At 54.9% G+C, this 20,804-nt stretch overlaps 3 protein-coding genes across 3 annotated transcripts; all 3 read right to left on the bottom strand.

Moving 5' to 3' along the window:
- Positions 1 to 1,335: 1,335 nt before the first annotated feature.
- Positions 1,336 to 4,785, bottom strand: HOXB7 (homeobox B7). Its single transcript, XM_032163347.2, has 2 exons — positions 4,287 to 4,785; positions 1,336 to 2,190 (listed from the first exon to the last, which is right to left on the bottom strand). Exons 1-2 carry the CDS (start codon positions 4,684 to 4,686, stop codon positions 1,937 to 1,939), a joined length of 654 nt encoding a protein of 217 aa, XP_032019238.1. The 5' UTR covers positions 4,687 to 4,785; the 3' UTR covers positions 1,336 to 1,936.
- A 1,319-nt stretch (positions 4,786 to 6,104) lies between these two features.
- On the bottom strand, positions 6,105 to 9,039 carry HOXB8 (homeobox B8). The gene is made up of 2 exons (XM_032163340.1): positions 8,027 to 9,039; positions 6,105 to 7,251 (listed from the first exon to the last, which is right to left on the bottom strand). The coding sequence occupies exons 1-2, from the start codon at positions 8,448 to 8,450 to the stop codon at positions 6,944 to 6,946; spliced, it is 732 nt and encodes a 243-aa protein (XP_032019231.1). The 5' UTR covers positions 8,451 to 9,039; the 3' UTR covers positions 6,105 to 6,943.
- Positions 9,040 to 14,831: 5,792 nt separating this feature from the next.
- On the bottom strand, positions 14,832 to 20,036 carry HOXB9 (homeobox B9). The gene is made up of 2 exons (XM_032163344.2): positions 19,431 to 20,036; positions 14,832 to 16,810 (listed from the first exon to the last, which is right to left on the bottom strand). Exons 1-2 carry the CDS (start codon positions 19,945 to 19,947, stop codon positions 16,575 to 16,577), a joined length of 753 nt encoding a protein of 250 aa, XP_032019235.1. The 5' UTR covers positions 19,948 to 20,036; the 3' UTR covers positions 14,832 to 16,574.
- Between the last annotated feature and the right edge of the window lie 768 nt (positions 20,037 to 20,804).

Here is a 20,804-nt window from a genome sequence, read left to right as displayed (position 1 = left end):
TTATAATCGAATAAATGCTAAAAATCAGTTCGGCGGGTCTAGCTGCATAGACACCATCCTCCAAGTTTTGGTCCTGCAATCAGCGGGTGTTTGGAAGCAAAAAATAAAATAAAAATTCAGCTCGGGTTTCTCAGGTGCCCTGAAATAACCCCGTATTTCAAGCTGACCTACCAATGCCCAAATTCTGGAAACGAAATAACCTCCCCCCCACATTTTTCCCCCTCTCTCTGTGTGCAGCGGAGAAGGTTCCAGGCTGCCGGCGGCGGCGCGGAGAGCGGGAAGGGAGGCGCGGAGGAAGCCCCGGGCGTGGCGCGGTCAGGCTCCCAGAGCGGCGGGGATGCGGCCACACCGGCCTGGTAAACTCGCACCGCTTAGGATCTTGCTTCCGGACTCATTCCCTTCCCCACCGCCCATTTTAAAGTTTTATTTGGGTCGTCTGTGTCAATTTAGAACGAGATAAATTAAGACAAAGGAAAGTAAAATAAATCGAAATAAAATAAAGGAATAGCTCTTGCCGAAAATGTTTGCCGTATGAGCAGGAAGCCGTGAGCGCCCTAGCTGGAGGCTGCTCTGCGCCGACTGAGAGGCCTCTACTCCCGGGCCTGGCCTCTACCCAACGCCACCCAAGAAGCCAGAGTGAATTTGGGTGTTCATTTTCCCTTTCCTTCCGCTCTTCCTTCATGTGGGGCCTAGCAGCTTGGATTTCAGCTCCGTCTTTGTGCCTGGGCTGCAGCCCAGATCCAGATCCCGCAGCTTGGTTTCCAGGCCTGAGTGAGGAAGCGGGTTTGTGAAACTGTGAGGTTTTTGTTTTGTTGTTTTGTGAGCTTGTGTGACTAAGCATGTGGGCTCCTGAATGCGTTTACTTGGGGGCAAATGTGAATCTGTGTTTATAAGCCAATGTGTGAATGTACGTTGGTATCAATGTGTCTGTGAGTGTGAATGTGTGTTTACTTGTGAGCGTGTGTGAACATGAATGCATATGTTCTGGGCGTGAAGCTGGTATTATGTGAATGTACGTTTGTCAATATATGAGTGTCTATTTGTGACTGACAGTGTGTATATGTTTGATGTCAGCCTGTAAACACATGTGACTATGCATCATGTATGTCAATGGGTGTAAAAGGGTGTAAAGGGAATGCATGAGTGCAATATCGGGGTTCACTAGTTGGCAGCCCCCCAGAGCAGGAGGCACCAAGAAAAAGAACAAACTCAGCACAGAAATGAACCTGCATCAGAAGTCAGAGCCAAGGTGCTCTGGGATGCCCACTCATCTCTAACTCTGAACCCCTTCCCAGCTTTAGGAAGACACAGAAAATAGGGCATCTGTTTATTTTGAATTGCGTTTTATTTTTCCATCCTTTAGATACACATAGAATGTAAAAGGGAGCATGGGGCCAGGGGACGGGAAGCAAGGAGCAGCAGCCAGGCGCTTGGGGAACACGCGAGTGGTAGGTTTTGGGGCTCCCTAAGGCCCCTTGGTGCTGCTACCGGGAAGGTGGAGGCTCAGGAGGGCAGGCAACCACAGGGTTAGTCCAGACCCACAGACCACAAAGACAGCATTAAAGAGGGCTTACAAAACAGCAAGATTTTACAAAGACCTTACAATAGCAACACAGAAAAGGGGAGGTAAATTCCAGAAAGCTACAGAACAGGTAGATAATGTCCTTCTCATATTGTACAAAAAACCCAAACCTGACAGACTTTCCTATAGGTAGTATCTTTTCAGTGTTGAAAAACCAGAATTTCTCCTTTCTCCCTCCTTAAAAAATGTTTTTAAACTCCTTTCATTTAAATACGGTTTTTTGTTTGTTTTTTGTTTTTTTGTTTTTTGTTTTTTACTTCCCTATTCGATTTGAGTTTCCTGATTCAGTTCCCAGAGCTGGGCTTCTCTTCCTCTCCCTTTCTCATGTCTCTTCCTCTGCCCTTTCTCCATCCCTCACTCTTCCTCTTCCTCCTCTGCTTCAACCCTGTCCTGGCCGGTGGTCCCCGGGCCCGCGGTCTTGTTCTCCTTTTTCCACTTCATGCGCCGGTTCTGAAACCAAATCTTGATCTGTCTTTCCGTGAGGCAGAGCGCGTGCGCGATCTCGATGCGCCGCCGCCGCGTCAGGTAGCGATTGTAGTGAAATTCTTTCTCCAGCTCCAGGGTCTGGTAGCGGGTGTAGGTCTGGCGGCCTCGTTTGCGGTCGGTTCCTGCGCCCAGTATTTAGAGGAAAATCAGTGAGTAAAGAAAACGCCAAGAGAGTGCCCACCTCCCTCTTAGACCCTGTATGTGATTTGAAGTCGATGGGCAATGGGCGAAGAAGCCCATTTTCCCACTAAACCAAATTCTGGCTTTCCATACCCCAGCCCTTACTCCAGCTGCAAATTCCCCTAATCGCTGAATTTTCTACAGGCTTCTCAAGGCAAACATTCCCATTTTCCATCCAAGAAGTCTTTTTCAACCTGGAGCTTCTGAACCCCTGAAAGTAACCTGCTGGATCTTAAAGGCTCTGCACCTAAGGGGTGCAAGTGGGATGAGGGGAGGTTAATCCTCCTTTCACTCTCTGGGATCAAGGACCCTAAACCCCCTCTTTTGAATGCTGATCTGATGGTCTTTCCAGTAGAGATCAACAGAAACCATGCAAGTGACCCTGGAGTGGGGTTCCAGGCCTAGCTTGAGAACGTTTCCCAAGAAGAAAAGGCTCCAAGGCCCAGTCCCCCCAACTCATCCCCAGCATGTTGTGGAATGAGAAGGTAAGAATTTGCAGATTTCCTTGGAGCAAAGAGTTGGTCTGACAGCAGTGACCTCTGATGATTCTTTTCCAGTGAGTGGCTAAGCTTCAGCCAGGGCCAGGCTGTCCTGCTTGCCGGCTTGCCTAGACAGCCCAGCTCTCTAAAGCAATCTTTGGGCCTCCAGGAAGGCACAGGGGAAGAGGAGAGACAGCAGCCTGGGACAGGATGGAACATGGAGTATCTGGGTGGTGGGGACTGAAGGGTAGAGGGGAACTTCTGCATTAGGCCCAGAACCTGAGGAGACTTGAAAGAGGTGCTGATGTCAGCCCTCCGGGGAAGGAAACAGGGGAGGAGGGGCTAGGGGCCCTGGTTTCAAGTCAGATAAAAGCCAAGCTGAAATGCTGATGAGCAGAAAAAAATGGGGCTTTGATAAATCAACTGGAAAGGCAGTTAAACTATGGAGCAGGTAATGGGGTCTATAACCACCAATACTGATGGTGTGAGAGCTGGGCTCCTTCTGGCCCCTGACCATCGCTGGGTTGGGTGCCTCTGACCATGAGTTTTGGGTCTTCTGGACTTTGGGGCTAACCCCCAAGTTCGTCTGCTTTGGAACAGTGCAGAAAAGGATGTCTGGGTCAGACTCGGCAGGGACCCCATGGAACCTCAGCCTCTTGGGGTTCCTGCAGCAGCTGGCTAGGTGAACTGCACTGTCTAAGTTTTGATTTGGCTCCAGAGAGTCCTAGCCCCTCCCCCAATAAGAGTCACTTATCTGGAGTGACACCTCCAAACTTGGCCAGTTCTTTAGGGGTTCCTAGGAGCCCTAGGAAGAGCACCTGAGGAAGCCAGCCGCACTCCCATGAAGCCTCTGCCCCTTTCTAGTTCTCCTGTTCCACTCCCCCACCCAAGTTCACTGGGATCCGGAGGCTTATCTCCCTTGGTCTCAGCCCCCTCCCTCCACCTGCCTCTCTAGCTCTGTGTCCCTGGCTGGGTCCTTTTCTCCTCCCGCCAGGCCTCTAGAGCCCACCTCTAATTGTCCTGATGGGAATAATGGGGGAGCGGGGTTGGCTGGAAAGGAAGGGGGAGGGGAGAATTGCTCAGCGCTATGGCCCCCTCCCCCATACCTTATCCGAGCTGGGGCAGGGGGACACACCCAGGGCCGAGATCCTTAGCTGGGAAGGGGGGAGAAGGGGGGAGACCCTAATGGCTATTCTCTGCAAACACCGGCCTTCCTCCGCAAGACAAACGGCCTCGTCTCCAGCCCGTGCCGGCGCTGCTGATAAATATTTAAAGCTAAAAGGCCGAGAGGAAGGGTGTGGGCGGGCTGGGGGCTCGCAGCGCCGTGGTGTCGGCGAAGAGAGATCCGCCGGGAAGCAGAGCGAGCCTGAGAGCACCGAGCAAATATGGGGGCGGGGATGGCCTACTGGGTCGCAGCCCAGTGAGTGCAGCCTTCCAGGGCCGACCTCCGGCTGGGAGCATTTTGGACGCGGAAAGGGGCAGCCAGCCGGGAAGGGGGCGCCTTCCGGATAATGTGCCCGGGCCTCTGGGGCTCGAGACAGCTCGGTGCGCGGCGTTACCTGAGCTTCGCATCCAGGGGTAGATCCGGAAGTTACTCTCGGCCGCCAAGTCCGAGTCCCTCTGCTCCTTGGCGCCCGCCGCCTTGGCGGAGTCGCCGGGACACACCCCGGAGACGTTCTGCTCAAAGGGCGCGCAGTGCATGTTGAAGGAACTCGGCTCGAGCCCGTAGCCGGCCGCGTAGACGCCGGCCGCGCTCTGGCCCGCCATGCCCCCCCCGCCGGGGTACAAGCCCTGCATCGAGGCGGCGAAGGAAGCGCCCGAACCCGCTCCATAGCCCGGGCGCTGGGGGTTGGAAGCAAACGCACAAGAAGTTTGTTCGGGGAAGGCTCCGGTAGCGAAAACCGAACTTGAGGCTGGATATTTAGAAAATAAAGCATTCGCATAATACAATGAACTCATAATTTGGCCGGATGATTTGTAGGCAGGGACGTTTTAGTGTCGGTTTTACGAGATTCCTTGATATATTACAGAATTAGAGTCCAGATTTACACCAAAAAGGACCCCCTTTTTCCTCTCCGGACCACGTGACCCCGCCCACGTGACGTCCCCTCCACCAATGGCCGGGCCGCCTCCCCACGGCTCCCGGTAATGTGGAAAAAATTGTGTGGCGTTGGATTTATAAAATATGATCAATAATGAATGGGAAAGCCGAGCCCTGTGGATTGGGGCTAGGGGCTCAAGGGCCGCTGCCGACTCCCGCGGGCTGGAGGCAGCTTGCAGGCGAGATTTGGGGAGGAAGAGATTGAGTGGAAGGGAAAATAAATAACCTCGGGGCGATCCGTGTCACCCCCCACCCATCCTCTTCAGCCCGTTACCGAGCGAGAGACAAACGCAGGGACTGAATGCACGCAACTGGGTGGATGGGTGCTTGGGGCAGGTCTGTTCTTTATTAATCCGGGCCAATTCTGCACGGCAAGGCCTTTGGGGGAAGTTGGTCCGATTCTCCCAAGACGAGGAATGAGGCGAGCCTGGCTCACGACTCTGTCTCTCTTGGTCCCCCAGATATGCGGGCGGAGATAGAGCAAGGCTTCTTAGGTGCTCCCAGGGCACAGGATCCAGCCCAGGGGCCTTGGACGCTGCAGTTTCTGGTGGCAAAAAAAGAAAAAAGAAAAAAAAAAGGTTTGAAAGTAAAAGAAAGAAGGGGGTTGGGTGGGTGGGGAGAGAAAGGAAGGGTGGAGGGTGGCCCGGGCGCGCTGCTCTCCCGGTTCCCGGAGGCGGATACCTCAGTGGAGCGTGACTACCAGAGAAGCAGAGGCAGCGAAGGAAGGAAGGCAGCGAGCCATGGCCTCAGAACAGAGCGAAGGTGGCCAAGTCCCTGAGAGGGAGAGGCAGGGAAGAGCGGTCTCCCTTCTCCTGCTCCCCCAACGAGAGTCCGAGGGAAAAAAAAAAAACTATGCTCAGCAGGCCTGCACTCCACCTTTATGCCTGCCCCCCCCACCCCCCACCTCCTGACACACACTCTCGGGAGGACACACAGCGAAACAAAGAGGGAGGTGGCGGGGGTCACAGCCACCAGCCCAGCCGCAGGTCTCCAGCGTGGCCTGGGCGCCCTGGTCTCCCTGGCCGGGCAGCCTCGGAAAGCGACAGGAGGGGGTTTCTCTTGGCTCCCCTCCCTCGTTTTTCTCTCCTCCAATCAGGCTTAGCCGCCTCCCTCACCCCCAGAGCCCCTGGGCCGAGGGACTCGCACCACCTGCCTCCAGCCCCCTCCCCCTCCTCTCTGCGGCCTAGCCTCAGCAGGCGCAGGAGCCCGGTGACAGGCTCCCCACCGGCTCTGCAAGGCACCCGGGAGCAAATGAGGAGCGCTGGCCGGGCCAGTCTCGGGTTCTCGCTTGTAAACTTTATTGTAACTCTTCCGCCCTTTTCAGGCGCAGACAACAGAACAAAGTATAGAGGAACAACAAAATATATAATTAGCCCTCCCTCCCCCCCATAAAGCAATTCACGGATACAGGATACATTCTCTTCACAGTAAACCTAAGAACACTTGTAACAATTGCCCACAGCGCGCATGCTAAGTAAAGTAACCTCTTTTGAGAAACACTTAAGACAAAATTGTCAAACCAAAGGGGGTGGGTGGAGGAGGAAAAGAGAGAAGCCAGAGAGAAAGCCAGCGAGCTGGGGGTGCAGCGGGGAGAGAGGATTGGGAGGGGAAATGAGGACGCAGCGAGAGAGAGCGAGAGCGAGAGAGAGAGAGAGAGAGAAGGGAGACAGAATTACGGCGTGAATAGGCAGTTTCATGTTGTTGGGAGAACTTAGCAGAAATCGGTACCTTGGTCATTACAAAGAAGCACGTTCAAAGGAAAAAAAAGACAATTGCACAAGGAAGCTTTTTACACGGGGTGGGGAGGGGCATGGGGGGCTCAGCCGGGCCTTGGCCGCTCGCCCTCACAGGGCGAGGAAGTCTTTGCTTAAATCCTTTTCTTTCCCCCGGCCCCCAAGAGAAGGGAAGGAGATCCACGGTAGCTCACACACAGAAGCTATTACGAGATACTACCACTAGCGGGGACTGGCGCGGCGGGGGACGCTGCGGTGGGAGGCCTGGCTCCTGGCCCCGCTAGCGGGGCCAGAGCTCTCTCAGGCAGGGGCGTGCGGCGGCGGCGCGGCCGGGACCCGCGGACGTGCGGGCGGCCGCGGCCCTGGCAGTCCCAGCTAGAGCCTACTTCTTGTCGCCCTTCTGCGCGTCGCCCTCGTCCGCCGCCTCTGGGGCCCGCTCCAGCTTCTGTTTCTCCAGCTCCTCCTGCTCGCATTTGCTGCTGGGGAACTTGTCTTTGTTGTTCTCTTTTTTCCACTTCATCCTCCGGTTCTGGAACCAGATTTTGACCTGTCTCTCTGTCAGTCCCAGGGCGTGCGATACCTCGATTCGCCGCTTGCGAGTCAGATAGGGATTAAATAGGAACTCCTTCTCCAGCTCCAGGGTCTGGTAGCGGCTGTAGGTCTGTCGGCCTCGCCTGCGTCCGGCGGCTGCTGGGAATGGGGGAAAGGGCGAGACAGCGGGGAGGGGAGGGTGGGGGAGGGGGCAGAGACGGAGAAGGTTGGAAGATTCGTGAACGAGCCTAGGAGACCAGTATAATAAGGGCAGGGGACCTTCTACCCCCGTGCGGGGGCGGAGGGGGCGCAAGAAGGCCGCGGTCAGCGGAGGAGGAGGGGCGAAGGGGATCAGACACAAGTGAATCTAAGGGAGCCAGAAAGGGGAGCCCCTTCCCCTGGTAACCAGCACCAGAGTTGGGTAGGAGGTGGTTCAGATCTATTAAAAGTGCCATAAACTTTAGGAGGAAGGATGTGAAGGAGGGGGGAAAATAAGAATAAAAAAGCCGGGTGGGGACGAATGGACCCACCTTGAAAAGCCCCCAGAGCCTCTGCCCCAGAAGAAAAGTTTCTTCAGGGTAATTAAACTATAAAGCAATTGAGAAGTGCAAAAGTTGAGCGCCCCCACTCCCACCACCCTCTCTTCACTACCCCCCATAAAACAGTAAAAGCGGAAAAAAAGGAGGGGAAGAAGAAGAAAAGTAAGGCAGGGTGAGGGGTTTATAGATTCAGGAAATGTTTCTAAGCGACCCCCTTCAAGGGAAAGAAAAAAGAAAGAAAGATAAAGAAAATGGAAAAAGCGGCAGGCGATCGGAACGGAGCCGGCAAGTCTTCCAGAAGCTGGAGGAAATGCGCCCCGGCCTGCCGGGCCCCCTGCCCAGCCTTGGGCCCTCCCGGCCCCCTCCTGCCCCTGCCGGCCCCGAGGCGAGCTCACCTTGCGGGCGCATCCAGGGGAAGAGCTGTGTGGGCGACGGGCTCTGCTCGGAGCCCTCGGCCTCCTCGCCCAGGCCGCTGGCGGCGGCAAGCTTGCAGTCTGCGTACTGCACCAGGTCTGGATCCTGCGCACCGAATAGGCTCTGGCGTTGCAGCGGGTCGTAGCCGTAGAAATTGCCGGGGTCCCCGTGGCACGCCACGGCGCACGGGTTCTGCTGGTAGGGAGCCGTGGACAGCGACGACGGCCCGTGGTAGAACTCCTGGATTTGCGACGGGTGCTGGAAGCTGCCGCCGCTGCTGGGACCGTACACCACGGTGGGTCGGCCGCCCAGGTCCTGGGCGAAGCCGCAGTCATAATAATTGGGGCGCAGGGACTCCCCGGTTTTGTATTTGGAGAACAGTGAGTTGACGAAATAAGAGCTCATTTTATTGAATTTTGAGGCGGCGGCGGCGGCGGAGGCTGTAGTTGGGGGCTGTTGGGGAGGGGGTGGGGAGGGGGAAAGGGAGGGAGAGAGAGAAAAAAACGCGGATTCGCCGGCTCCTAGTCACCCTCGCCAGGAAAGGAGAGGGAAAGAGAGGAGGGAAAAAAAAGAAAAGAAAGAAAAGGCGAAGAAGATCTCGAAGCCGACACACTTTTTGTGATTTCCAGGAATAGAAAAGGACAGAGAAACCTCCAAAAGTCTAAGCTTGCATGGCAGCCGCGGCTCGCTCGCCCTCCCCCCACCCCCCACCCCCCAAACAAAAATATACCGCCACTTAAAGAGGTCCTCGCTTTACATTTCGAAGAAGGGATGCCAGTTCATAAACAGTTTTCGGTGATTTACTTCCCTGCAAATGAGTTGTTTCATATTTTGCACTGTCTTTTCATGATCATTTGCATCCATTAGAGACCCCGCATCCTATTGGCTTCTTCGTACTCCTCCCGGACAGAACGCAGAGCGAGGGTGAGAGCGAGAGAGAGCGAGCGAGAGAGACAGCTAGAGCGAGAGAGCGCCAGGGAGTGAGGAGAGAGCGGAAAAAAAGAGAGGGGGAGAGGGGGAGAGAGAGGGGGAGAGGGAGAGGGGGTGAGAGAGAATGAATACGGATTAAATCTGTTTAACTACCTACATTAATGAGATATCTCTCGCCTCACAACAAATCAAATACCTTCGCAGACCACCCCCAAAGACTGATGTGGGGGAGTCACGGAAAAAAACACGCACACACACATACACAACGCGCCAGGCGTAGGCGCGCTGTTAATTTCGCGATTTTAACGAGGCAATTGGAGTCTTTCTAAATGTCAGGGTCGCTTCGGAAAAATGTAAAAGAACACGGTTTAATTGCGCCGAGTTTTAAAAGGTCCTATAAATGTAATTGGTATTTTAATACAAGTTATCAAATCATACAGCTTCCTCTCCTAAACATATTTTCAAACAAACGAGATAGTCATATTTAAAGCTTTAATGATCAATTTCCTTATTATTGATAAAGGTTTAACTATCGTGTGGAGGGAATTGGCTGGGTAACCGGCCCCCCAAAAAACGGCTGTAAACTCTTTAACAAACTATAAAACGCAATAAAGCCGGAGTCTGTTGTTGTTTATGCCGCAGCGCATAAAAGCTGTTAGCATTTTACGAGTTCTTTCCTCTACAGCTATAAAACTGCAGCTTCGATCGCCCCCGCCGCCTGACTGCAGCACGGTGGGGGTAACGAAGCCGAAATGAGAATGATTATGGGGATTTTTTTCGGCACAAACGGTGACTTTTCTGAGATTTTTACCTCCTTCCGTCCTGGCAAGCACCTGCCCCACCCCTTCTCTGGAGCCCCCAAAAGGTCCCTTCTCTGCCCTGCCCTCTCTGTCCTGCCCTGGCCAGTCACAAAACTTCCCCTCATTAAACAAATAAGCAAAAATTTTCTGCGAAACAGGGATCTGGGAGATCTTGAGGAGGGAACGGGAGGGAAGAAGAAACTTTCTGGTTAATGAGCAGTGGTTGAAGCACAGAGCAAAGTTCGAGCTCCCACTGCCGATTCTGCAGGTTTGTGCAATCTCTGCTTGCTGAAAAGGGGGTCTCCTGAAGGCCCTTCAGCCCATCAGCACTTTTGAGGGCAAACTGTGTGAGGGGAGAGGGCCTGATGCCATCAGAGGGATGAAGCCCCAATGGGCTACCCCACACTTGCACCCAGGCCTCGGGACCCAGTAGCCAAGCCCAATTACTAATAGCTCCCAACCTTCCCAGGCCGACTCCCACACCTTTTACAGTGCCTAAGGGTGAGAGGGCACCACTGTGCCCATCAACGCATCAAAAGGAAAGAAGGTTGGGTATCAGGCCCTGGCACTTGGCCTTGGTGTCCGCTCTCAGCCGCCCTAGGCAGTGCCTGCAGAGTATGTGTTTGGGGGGCATCTATTAGTCCTCAGTGTCCCCAAGACCTTTTGAGCCACTGTCACCACCTAAACTGACTTGGGTGTGGGATTCAGATAGAGCAAGGTTGCTGAGTCTCCGATTTTCTCTCCTTTCCCCTTGGGGAGCCTCTAGTTAAACCTGGCTCTCCGTGCAGACCTGGGGACCAGAGGCCTGAACACGGAAAGCTGGAACAAGCTGACTGGGTGCCACACTCTGTGGCCACTGCGTTCCCTGCCTACCCGGCCTCACGATGGTGGTGGCCAGGCTTTAGAAGGCCCCAGTCTGAGGGTCAGAACCAATGGCCTCCTGTAGCAGTAGATTGGCAAGGGAGAGGAATGAGAGAAAGAAAGAAAATTTTGAGCAACAAAAGTGGAGGCTTTACAAATATATTCAATCCATTGTTTATTCAGGAAACAGTGGTTTGTTTTTTTGACGGGCACCTTTTGGGGACCCCATACACCCCAACATTTGTAAAAATGAAACTATCACTTTTCGAAAGGGAACCTTACCAGTGAGGTCATTTAGTTCTTCAAAAGTGAACCCAGAGAATGAAAGAGGGGCTAGAAGGGGGAGAGAGATAAAGGAAAAGAGGAGTGGAGAGAACCAGGGCTTTGAATTTTCAGCGCGTGGCTGAGGGGACCGTGAGGCAACGGAGGGCCGAGTTAAGTTGTTGCTGAAGCAAACATTTTTATCAAGTGCAGAGGATTTTATGGTCATTATTTGAAAACACACCGGCGAGGTACAAATTCAATGGCTTGTTCTAAATCATCTCTACACCATGCCAGAAATTCCTGATGGAAGGAAAATATTTCTATTATAGAAAAAAAAAGAAAGAGCGAGGAGACAATTTATAAACACCCAGCGGAGCGCAGATTTATTAGAGAAACTCAAGTTGAGGAGAAACTCCGCTTACCTCCTTGCACTAAGTCTTGGTGGGGGAGAGGAGAGGCTGCAGCTGGGGTGGTTTTGAGGGGGTGGGAGTATCTATTGCTGGCGCAGGTTTGTCGGATGGAAGGCAGGGATCCGGCGGGGCCGGGAGGACACAGATTTGGAATGCAAAGGGCTATGGACAAGCAGGGTACGGGTCTCAGAACGAAAGTGCCCGGAGTCCAGACCTCCAGCTGCTCAATGAGGAAAGGACCGGCGCCCCCAGGTTTGCCTGCGGCCTGGGCCAAGGCACGCAGAAGCCGCAGCTCTCACCTGGAAGCCGAGGAACCCAGGGAGAACCGAGCTCCTGCGTCCTGACGCTGCGCCCGCCTTCGCGCCCATGGGAAAACGCGCATTCTTTGGAGGCGCGCAAAGCATCCAGAGGCGACATCCGAGCCTTCCCGCACCCCGCTGCCCTGGGGAGCCCCTGCTCCGTGCCTAGGTCGCCCTGCGCGAGCCCAGCCCAGCCCTGGACTCATACAATGGCTCCAGAGCCTGCGCTCGTTGCCCCTTGCGAAGCCGCCCTGCCGGCTTTGGGCATCTCCGAATCCCCACAAAAGCTATGGCTCCATTCCCCCCCACACACAAATTGGGGGGTCTTGGGCTGGCTTACGCGATTTTCTCTCCAGCCGGTGGGCAGCTTCCTCTCCATCCTACCTTCTTTTGCCGGCTAGCCCCTCTCACCTGACCTGCTGACCCGCATCCAAGACATTCTTTTCGCCTCCTTTCGCGGAAAATCTCGTTTTTTCGAATCAATTCTCCTTTTGGATTTGGACCCATTATTCCTATTATTACTATTACTCCCCGTTTTCACGCATTTGTTGCCCCACGGAACACAGCAACTGGGTGAGAAGCACTGAGCCCTCCTCGTGGGGAAAATTCAGAAAATTGACCATTTGAGGAGATGGGGGAACACTACTATAACTGGAATCTATTAAATGGGGGTAAGGCCATAACGAGCCCTATTTTTTTTATTAGGTGCAAATTATTCACGACTTTTGGTAGCACTCAGTTCCTGGATTCAGGGCCGACCAAGGCGCGGTGCCGGGCGCAGACATCCGCAGCCACCGCTCCAGGGAGTTTCACATGGAGCAAGGGTGCCATCTAGCGGCTTCTCTGCGAAAAGGCGCCGCAGCCACTGGCTCCACCAGTTTTCTGGGAGAGCAGCCGCAGAGGGGGCCCGCAGGAGAAACTTTCATAACTAGCAGGAAAAGGGGAGGGATAGGGAGCGGGCATCGGAATCAGGAAACGGCTCATGAAATTGTGTAGATAAGCTAAAAAACAGAAAAAAAACACAACAGAGGGGAGAGAAAAAAAAGAAGCCCTAAGCTTTTTTCTTTCTACGTACACCTCCCACCTCTGCCCCTAATTTCTAGCGGAGACCGCAAAGCAGTGCGCCCTTTATGGCCTGTAAAAAGGGGGACCGAGCACTTTTCAAACTCCCCACGACTGTTTCAAATTCTGAGGAGAAACAATTGGGCTTTTTGTCGCGGTGAGAGGAGGCCTGAGAGGATAGGATGAGACTGTAAAAGAATCAAGAGGCTGCCCGCGCCCAGACGTCTGGCCCCGCCGGACCTGCGTGTGTGTGTGTGTGTGTGTGTGTGTGTGTGTGTGTGTGTGTGCAGGAGGTTTCTCGTTTCCGAAGCCTGATTCTGGAGGGGGTGTGAAGAACAAAGACAAGAGCCCCAGTTGCAATCTCTGAAGCATTTGCGACAACAAAATGTTCTTCCCCGGCTTCTCTCTTCTCCCTCTCTGCCCCCTGCCACCCCCCGCCCCGGAAGCCCGGAGCCCCGTGTTCTGGGCGGGTGAGGGTGAAGGCTGCGGGAGCGGGGCCCACCCATTCCCCCGCCAGGCCGGGAGCCCCGGCGCAGCTGCGGCTCTCTCAGCTCCGGAAAGTTTCCCCTCGCTGTTTGCTTTGCTGCTGTTTAGTTTCTTAACCTTCAGAAATTTATACGCTATAAACTTTTATAGCGGTCATATTCTTTTATTGCTGCGCACACGGCATTGAATTCCCCTCCCGGCTTCTCTCTGCCTCGCACTCTGGCGGTGTCCCTTTCTGAATCTCTCTTTTATGACAACTGATTTCCCCATCTCCGGCTTCCGAGCCTCCTCATCTTCGCCTTTGTTTGTCTTTAAAGAAGCAGCCCTGGGCTGGGACCCAGACGCTGCCGGCAGAGGCCCCTCCAAGCGCCCTCGCCCCCACCACGCAGCACTCCCCTCTGTTCCAGCCTCGCTGAGCTTTTGCTTTAGGTAGAAACCGACCTTCTGTCTTTGCTGTCAGCACCGGCTGGGCCTGGGTAGCCCAAGATGGGGCAGGAGCCTGGTCTACACCAGCTGTAAAGCCAGATTCATTTTGTATCCCTAATGAAACCCTCCTTGGAGGGTGCCTGTCCCGGCCTGCCTGACGCGGAGCTCCGCTTTCTCCTGCCTCCCGCCGTCTCTTGGATCAGTTCGTCCTTTCGTTGGAGGAGGGTAGGCCTGGCCTTTTCACTTGCAGGTTCCCTTCACTCGGGCCATGCTTCGTTCCCAACTCTACCCCAACCTGCAGGGTCTCCGCGGGCCGCAGTGTTGTCGGCTTGGATTGGGGAGAGGCTCCTGCCGTAGGCCGGCTCCGGAGCGCCGGCCCGCCGAAGCGGAGTCCCAAGGCCTGAATGAGAAGCGCAGGCTGCCGAGAACTGCGGTCTTCATAAGAGACTCTGGCGAAATCCCTCAGTCTGAGAGGGAGAAAAAGGTGCCTCTTGAAACTGAGTTTAATTCTGGGGTCCTTTTGGGAGGTGAATTTTTCTACCGAGACATTTCTGCTTCGCACTCAATGACCTCTCCACCTTTTGAAAGGTGCTTACCCAGGGCTCAGCCCCTACCAACCCAGCCCACCTCAGACCAAGGCTGCTACCCTGTGGCTCAAACTAGAGCCTCCAACCCCAGCTGGGGGCCGAGAACCCTAAGGGGTTGGCTCCCTTTGAATGGAAGGAAGGAGATTCCAGCCCTCCGGAGGCCTCTGTCTAGACCTAGGCACCCTGCCGCAGAGAAGAACAGAGGGAAATTACTGTGTTCCTCCCTTGCATCATATTTTAAAGTGGCCAAACTAAGGTGACATTCTCAGTGGCTGAGGGAGGAGAGCTACCCTCAGGAGGTGCAGGAAGACCAACCTTCCCTCCTATTCTCAAGTCAATGAGGAGGTCTCAGGACCTCACTGCTCCCCAGACCCTGTCCCCTCTCCAAACAACCCACATTTCCTTCCCTCCCTGCTCGTTTTCCAGTTCTCCTGTTGGAAGGCTCTTGATCAGTTTAACCAGTAGTCTTGGGACCTGGGGTCTGGGACTGGCTCTCAGCTCCACTTCTAGGGAGCTCTGCAGGGGACCTTGCCGTGAAGGGTGTAAGGAGAAACCTCCTGGACTCAGCAATCTTTTTTTTTCCAAGCCTTTCTCCGGACAACTGGGATCTCTACCTAGGGTCAGGCCCAGAGAGCCAACACAGAATAAGACACAGGAGAGATTTATTTTCTAGAGTGATATATATTTTTGTTCTTTTTCTTTTTTTCTTCCAAAACAAACAATTAGAGCTCTAGGCCCCTCGCCCTCCCCACTCCCACCCAGAACCCTCCCATATAATCGACAACTGAAGACAGGCGAGACAATCACCCCCAAAGAAATCACGAAACACAAGCACAATTTCACGACAGCCACCGACAAAGCAAAAAACTTCTACTGGAATGTCCCCTTGCAGGATCAGGAGAAGCAGGAGCAAGAGTCTACGAATTGAAGGGACTGAGAAGTAGGGGAGCAGGGGGAGGAGCGGAAGCAGAGAGTAAGCTTCCATCTGATGTTTAGGTGCGATTTTGCCTCTTTCCTTTGCACGCGGGACTGTTCCCCAGAAGCGCGAGCACGCACCAGCCGCGCAGATCTGCATCCAGGCCCATGAAGCAGGAGGCAAAGCCCGGCCCTGGGGCCGGTCTCCTTTGGCGCTGGGGCTAGAGCCGCCAAGCCCGGGGCTCCTCTGCATGGGTCGAGAAGCCGAAGGGATTCGTAGGAACGCGCAGAGTTTTGCGCACTGGGGCCATTGCTCCTCCCTGTCCCAGACCACTTGTCCCGGAAGGGAGCTTGGGAATCGATTCACAATAAATTCTCATTCGGACTCTCCTGGCCTGGCTTTCCTGTCTACAGTGGGGTTGACCTAGCGGGGAATGGAGGGTGGAGGGTTTTTTCTACAAGGGGCGGCTTGACTCGCGGGTGCAAGGTGGATACGACCGAAGAGAGTTGATTTCAGAGCTAGGGAGGATGCGGAAGAATGCAGGGCCGGTCGAGAGCAAGAGAAGCTACAGTCTGTCAAGTGGTGCACAGATGAACAGGAGGACAACATTGTCAAGGCTTTACGACCCACTGTTTGACCTTCTTTTGTTGGAAGGAGAGGGAAACATCATGCGGAATTAAACATTTCCTGCAACAAAATGTATATGTTGGTGGGAGGTGGGGAGTAGCTCCACCTAAGATACCTTCATAAAACCACGTGCTGCCTTTTCTTGTACTTTCTAGCCCACCGGCTTGGGGACTAGGTTTGCTCCATCTTCCCCATGGCCTTTGGCCTGAGAATAGTTGGCAACTCCATGGGGATGGTATGGCAATGCTGCAGCCTTTGGGCTGCAACACCTCACTCAGGAGTCTGCCTCTAGACATCTCCCTGGTGGGTATTTGCATCAGGGGGAGAACCCGGGCTTGCCTGATGGTCTGAGGGCTGTTTTGCCAAATTTGGTGTGCGATGGTCTGCAACTGGAGTGTCACTTCACTTGACTGAATGGTGGTTGTGAGCTCACCCCATTATTACTGCGTGTGGATGTCTGCTGAGCTGTGTGGAGTTGGAGTGTCCCTGGGTGACTTTTGGGTGGGTGTAGAGAAGAAACAGCAAGCTGGAAGTGGGGGGCTAGGACTTCCCAGAAAAATTACAGGGCATACTAGCAGCTTGACTGGGGTCTCTCTTTCCTTGTGGCCCATCACATTCTTAGGAACCAACTACTTCTATCTTCTAAATCAACAAAACTTTCTCCTGACACCTAGAGAGAAGAGAGAGACAGGTAAGGGCAAAGGAAAGGAGGGAGGCTCTAGGTGCAGATAAAGGACTTGGAAGGAGACTCCCTTCCCCATTCACTTTAATATATCCCAGACGGCGCTGGCTTTGCAGTCGTCACATAAATAAGAGTGAGATGGGGAAGAGCTGGGGAGGACTGGGAGTAATCTTTAATCTTTACTCTTTGCCCTGCTCCTTATTCATTTTCTTCATTTTCATCCGCCGGTTCTGAAACCAGATTTTGACTTGTCTCTCACTCAGATTGAGGAGTCTGGCCACTTCATGCCTACGGTCCCTGGTGAGGTACATATTGAACAGAAACTCCTTCTCTAGCTCCAGCGTCTGGTATTTGGTGTAGGGACAGCGCTTTTTCCGGGAAGAGCGAGCGTGCAGCCAGTTGGCGGAGGGGTTGGCTGAAAGAGAAGCAGCGATAGAATCAAAGAAAGGAATAGGGTGAAGGGCCCCAGATCAAGAGGGCACACCCTTGGTCTCCACTCCCCATCTTGCATTGGAGAAGAGGCCACCTGGGCCTTCAAGCTCCCAGGAAGGGTGTCACAGATGGGCCAGCCATTGCTATAGACACCTCCAGGTGAGACGCTGTGTGGAAAGGATGGGGGCAAACGTGGGCCCAGGCTTCTTCAGCACTTCCAAAGCTCTGCCTACATCAAGTTCCCTCTCTATTTTTCTCTACTTGGGTCCAAACTGCTTAGGACTCAGGTCAGAGTTCAGCATGGTTGAAGTCCCACCAGCAGCACCCCCAGGCTGGCTAGGGGTGGGTGGCTGACCTGAAGGGTCCTGGCTCTAGGAAGTGAGGGGAGGAGTTGGGTGGGGAAGTGAGATGTCTGTTCAGTCACCGCATTTGGGGTGCCACTTCACCCCAAGAGACCTCTCAGCCCTTCAGTCCAGTCCCAGTACCCCCTGCCTTGATCACAAACAAGCTTGTGTCTCCTGACCACATGGCAGAAGGCATGTGTGTCTGCGTAGAAATCTCCCCCTCTGCCACCACCACACACCACAAATATGGGTCTGCACTTAGAGCCACAAACAGCCAGCACACTCCAATTCACACGCAATGCAATTGCAACCATTTATCAACTCTAGCTTATGGACAGGGGAGCGCTGGGGGCTCACAGATAACTTATGGTTGCAATAGTCTCTCTCCTTTTCAGCTCCTGCTCAGCTCAGTCTGGTTAACACAAGTGCAGGGAAATTAGGGAGTAAAATTGCTCCAGTCCCAAGGTGGGGAGCCAGGGGTGATGTGGAGGTAAAAGGAAGCCCTTCACAGCACACCTAGCCTTAACCGATCCTATGTGGGGGCTGGAGGGGAGAAGAAGGTAACTGAGTGGAAGAGAGGAAACAAAAATATATACAGGCTTCTCTTCTCCTTACCTTCTCTCCCCCTACTCCGGAACTCAAAAAAGTTGCCAAATAAAGCTAAGCCAATTAAAAATAACAGCCACCAGCTACTAGCTTCCTTCTCCCCAAGTGAAAAACACTGAATTTTTTTATATAAAAAATTTGGTTCATCCTACACTAAGTACCGTGTCTTACCAATTTGCAGCACTATTTCCTTAATGTGATTGCCTGGGATGGGACCCGCAGCCTCATTAAATATGAAAGAGGGAAAAAACTGTTAATAATTGATCCTAGCCAAATGGCTGCCTTGCAATAATGGGCTTTTCAGGCAGAGTTTGGGGGTTTAGGGTGGGGGGGTCTGTTTGGGAACGTGCGGGGAGGGTTGGGGAAGAATGTGTTCCCTAAATGCCAGCTCTTAGGACTCCACCTGGCAGGTTGGAGGTGACCGGACCCTGCAGGGAATGGGGCAGCTCTTTACTCTCCAGCAGGCCAGGATGCTCTAAAGGGCCCTGGGGCCACTCAGTCAATGGGAAATCTAGCAGGGCAAGGAGAGACTTAAAAATCCCTACTTCCCAAAAAGAGTAAGAAACGAGGACCTGATACACCAGCCTGCGAGTCATTGTTTGCGGCTGAGTTCCCTCACCGATGAGCACTTCTCAACCTTAAAAATAAATAATAGGAGAACCCTCTCTTCTCATGTAGTAGCACCTCCTGGAAATCAGCCAGACTTGGCGTTCTGGCCAGGGTGCTTTTGAGGAGTGGGAGGTGATGGGAAACTACCCACAAAGGGTAAAGTTCTCCGCCTCTCTGCAACCCTCTCTTCCCCCCACCCCTGTTCTCCCCGAGGTCCCTTCGAGATGCCCCGATATTCGGAAGCGATTCCCCGACTCCCCAAGAGGTGGACAGCCCGGGCGGGGGCTAGGGAGCCCCGCAGAGAGCAGCGGGGTACCGCAGAAAAGGAAGCAGCAGCCCCTGCGAGGACGCCGAGGAGGAGAGGGGCCACCGGAGGGAAGGCTCCCGGGGAGGGGCCGGCGCATCCGGGGAGGGGGCTCAGTCATCGCGTCCTGGGCTTCCCCCGCCCCTCCCGTCGCCGGTTGCGGACTCTGCGCGGCTACAGCGCGAGATCTGCTAGGAACAATCCTCCGCCGAGCTGTTGCATTGCAAATAAAATCCTAATGAGCTCCCTCCCCCTTCCTCTTGGCCGGCTTTTACGGTCTGCGCGTGGCGCGGGGAGCTCTGCCAGCCGCACGGTCCCGGGCAGCCCAGTGCGCTCCGGCCCTTGCCCTCGCCGGCTCTCGGCCTCGCTGGCCGCTGGCCCCGGACCCCGCCAGCTCCTCTCCCGGCCTTCGCCGGTCTCTGGCCGGGCTTTCAGCTGGGGCCTCCGGGAGAGAGGGGAAAAGAGGGCCGAGAGAGCTGCAAGTCGATCCCCGAGCCCCTGTTCCCCGCAGGACTTGGAGAAGTGGGGGCAGCGCTCCTCTGGCGGCCTCAGTCTCCCCTTCTAGAGCACGCAGCTTTCCCCTTCCCTCCGTCTTTCCTTCCTCTCCCCTCCTCCTCCCGGCCCGCTCTCCGGCCATCGCCGCAGTTTCCCTTCACATTGTCCGCAGTTTATTGCCTTTCCCCTCCCCGCCCCCTCTCCTGGCCTTCGGCCTGGGTATTTCCTCACTTTTTATAACTTACTTTGATCCGGCCTCTCTTTGTCCTCGCTTCCTTCGCAAATTTTATTGTCCCCGTAGCCGGGTCTTTGATTAGACAGCACGGCCTCCCTGCCCGCCGAAGTTTCCAAACTGTACTCGGGCGTGCCCTGTTTGAGCAGCTCCCCAGGCGCGCCCAGCAGCGGCTCCGCCTTCACCGCCGCCTGGCCCTGCCCCGGGGCCGCTTCGCCGCGCGGCGCCGGCTCCAGCCAGGTGCGGAGGTACCTGCTCTCGGCCGGCGGGACGCCCTGGGGCTGGATGTAAGGGTGGTAGACGGACGGCAGGCTCCCGGACGCGTGCGGGCTCAGCGGCGCCCAGGAGGCGCCGAACACCGGCGCTTTGGGCTGGAAGCTGCACGAGGGGAACTCCAGGTGCTCCGCGTGGCCCGGCTGCCGCGGGCTCGCGTACTGGCCAGAAGGAAACTTGGCTGGAGGCGCGTCCTCACTCTCGTGACTTATGATCGAGTCGACATAATAGCTGCTAAGCGTCCCAGAAATGGACATTCTCAGACATTATCCGGGCGCTCGCAGGGGGAAGGGAAGCGCTCGCTCGGCGGCGCCCAAGCAGGGAGAGGTGGCACCCGGACCGGTGTGAGGGCTTTCGGACGCGACCCCCCCAGCCCCCCACCCTCCCACCCCCACCCCCTGCTCAACTTCTCAGCCAACAAAGTACAGTGGAGCAGCCCGGCTCAGCTCTCCTTGCAAAATGATTGGTCAAAGTTTTTCCGACTGCCTGATAAAGCGTCAGCTCCGACATAAATCAATCGGGCGAGGGGGCTGCGCTCTCGCTGTCATCCGTCCGCACCGCATTCCATATCGAGGATGGATTGTTTTATGCTGATGCAATGTGCTATCACGTCAGGGCTCCGGCGGCCACGTAACCTCAGCCCCAGCTACCGGCCGCCCTGTCCCCCCCTCCCGCTGCAAGAAGGGGGGCAGTTCTCGACATGGGGCGGCGGGGGTGGCGGAGAGGCGGAGGGAAGCTGCGGGCTGCCTCCGGAGGGACGCAGGCTGTGGAGCCCTCCCCCCAGGCGGGTCGGGGAGGGAGGGAGAGCAAGGGCGGAGGGAGGGAGAGAGCCCCAGCCCGGGGAGCAGCCGGAGAGGCTCGAGAGGATACTGGAAGAGGAGGTGGTCCTGTCCCCCCCCACACACACCTCCACCTCCACCCCGCAGGCCCTCATTTCCTCTTCTCTGTCCCCTTGACAGAAGATGTTTATGAAACAACAGCAGCAGCAATCCACAGGAGATGAAGTAAAAAGATGAGGGGAAAAGTTAGGGATTTTAGGACGTTGTCCGCTTTGGAGTGGGCTCTCCTTGCACTCTTTGTAGAGATTTACATGACTGCGAGCTTCCCTGGACCC

Source organism: Hylobates moloch, unplaced genomic scaffold (genome assembly GCF_009828535.3).
Source record: "Hylobates moloch isolate HMO894 unplaced genomic scaffold, HMol_V3 SCAFFOLD_10, whole genome shotgun sequence".
NCBI lineage: Eukaryota > Metazoa > Chordata > Mammalia > Primates > Hylobatidae > Hylobates > Hylobates moloch.
Note: the sequence above shows the minus strand (reverse complement) of the source record. Positions and strands in the feature narration are given on the sequence as shown.

What these genes read in the sequence shown, in the direction of transcription:
- HOXB7 (XM_032163347.2), bottom strand. Translation starts at nt 4,686, where the DNA reads ATGAGTTCATTGTATTATGCGAATGCTTTATTTTCTAAATATCCAGCC. An exon ending in CCCCTGGATGCGAAGCTCAG is followed by an intron (nt 2,191 to 4,286) that starts GTAACGCCGCGC and finishes TACTGGGCGCAG; the next exon opens with GAACCGACCGCAAACGAGGC.
- HOXB8 (XM_032163340.1), bottom strand. Translation starts at nt 8,450, where the DNA reads ATGAGCTCTTATTTCGTCAACTCACTGTTCTCCAAATACAAAACCGGG. An exon ending in CCCCTGGATGCGCCCGCAAG is followed by an intron (nt 7,252 to 8,026) that starts GTGAGCTCGCCT and finishes CCCCATTCCCAG; the next exon opens with CAGCCGCCGGACGCAGGCGA.
- HOXB9 (XM_032163344.2), bottom strand. Translation starts at nt 19,947, where the DNA reads ATGTCCATTTCTGGGACGCTTAGCAGCTATTATGTCGACTCGATCATA. An exon ending in CAAAGAGAGGCCGGATCAAA is followed by an intron (nt 16,811 to 19,430) that starts GTAAGTTATAAA and finishes CTTCTCTTTCAG; the next exon opens with CCAACCCCTCCGCCAACTGG.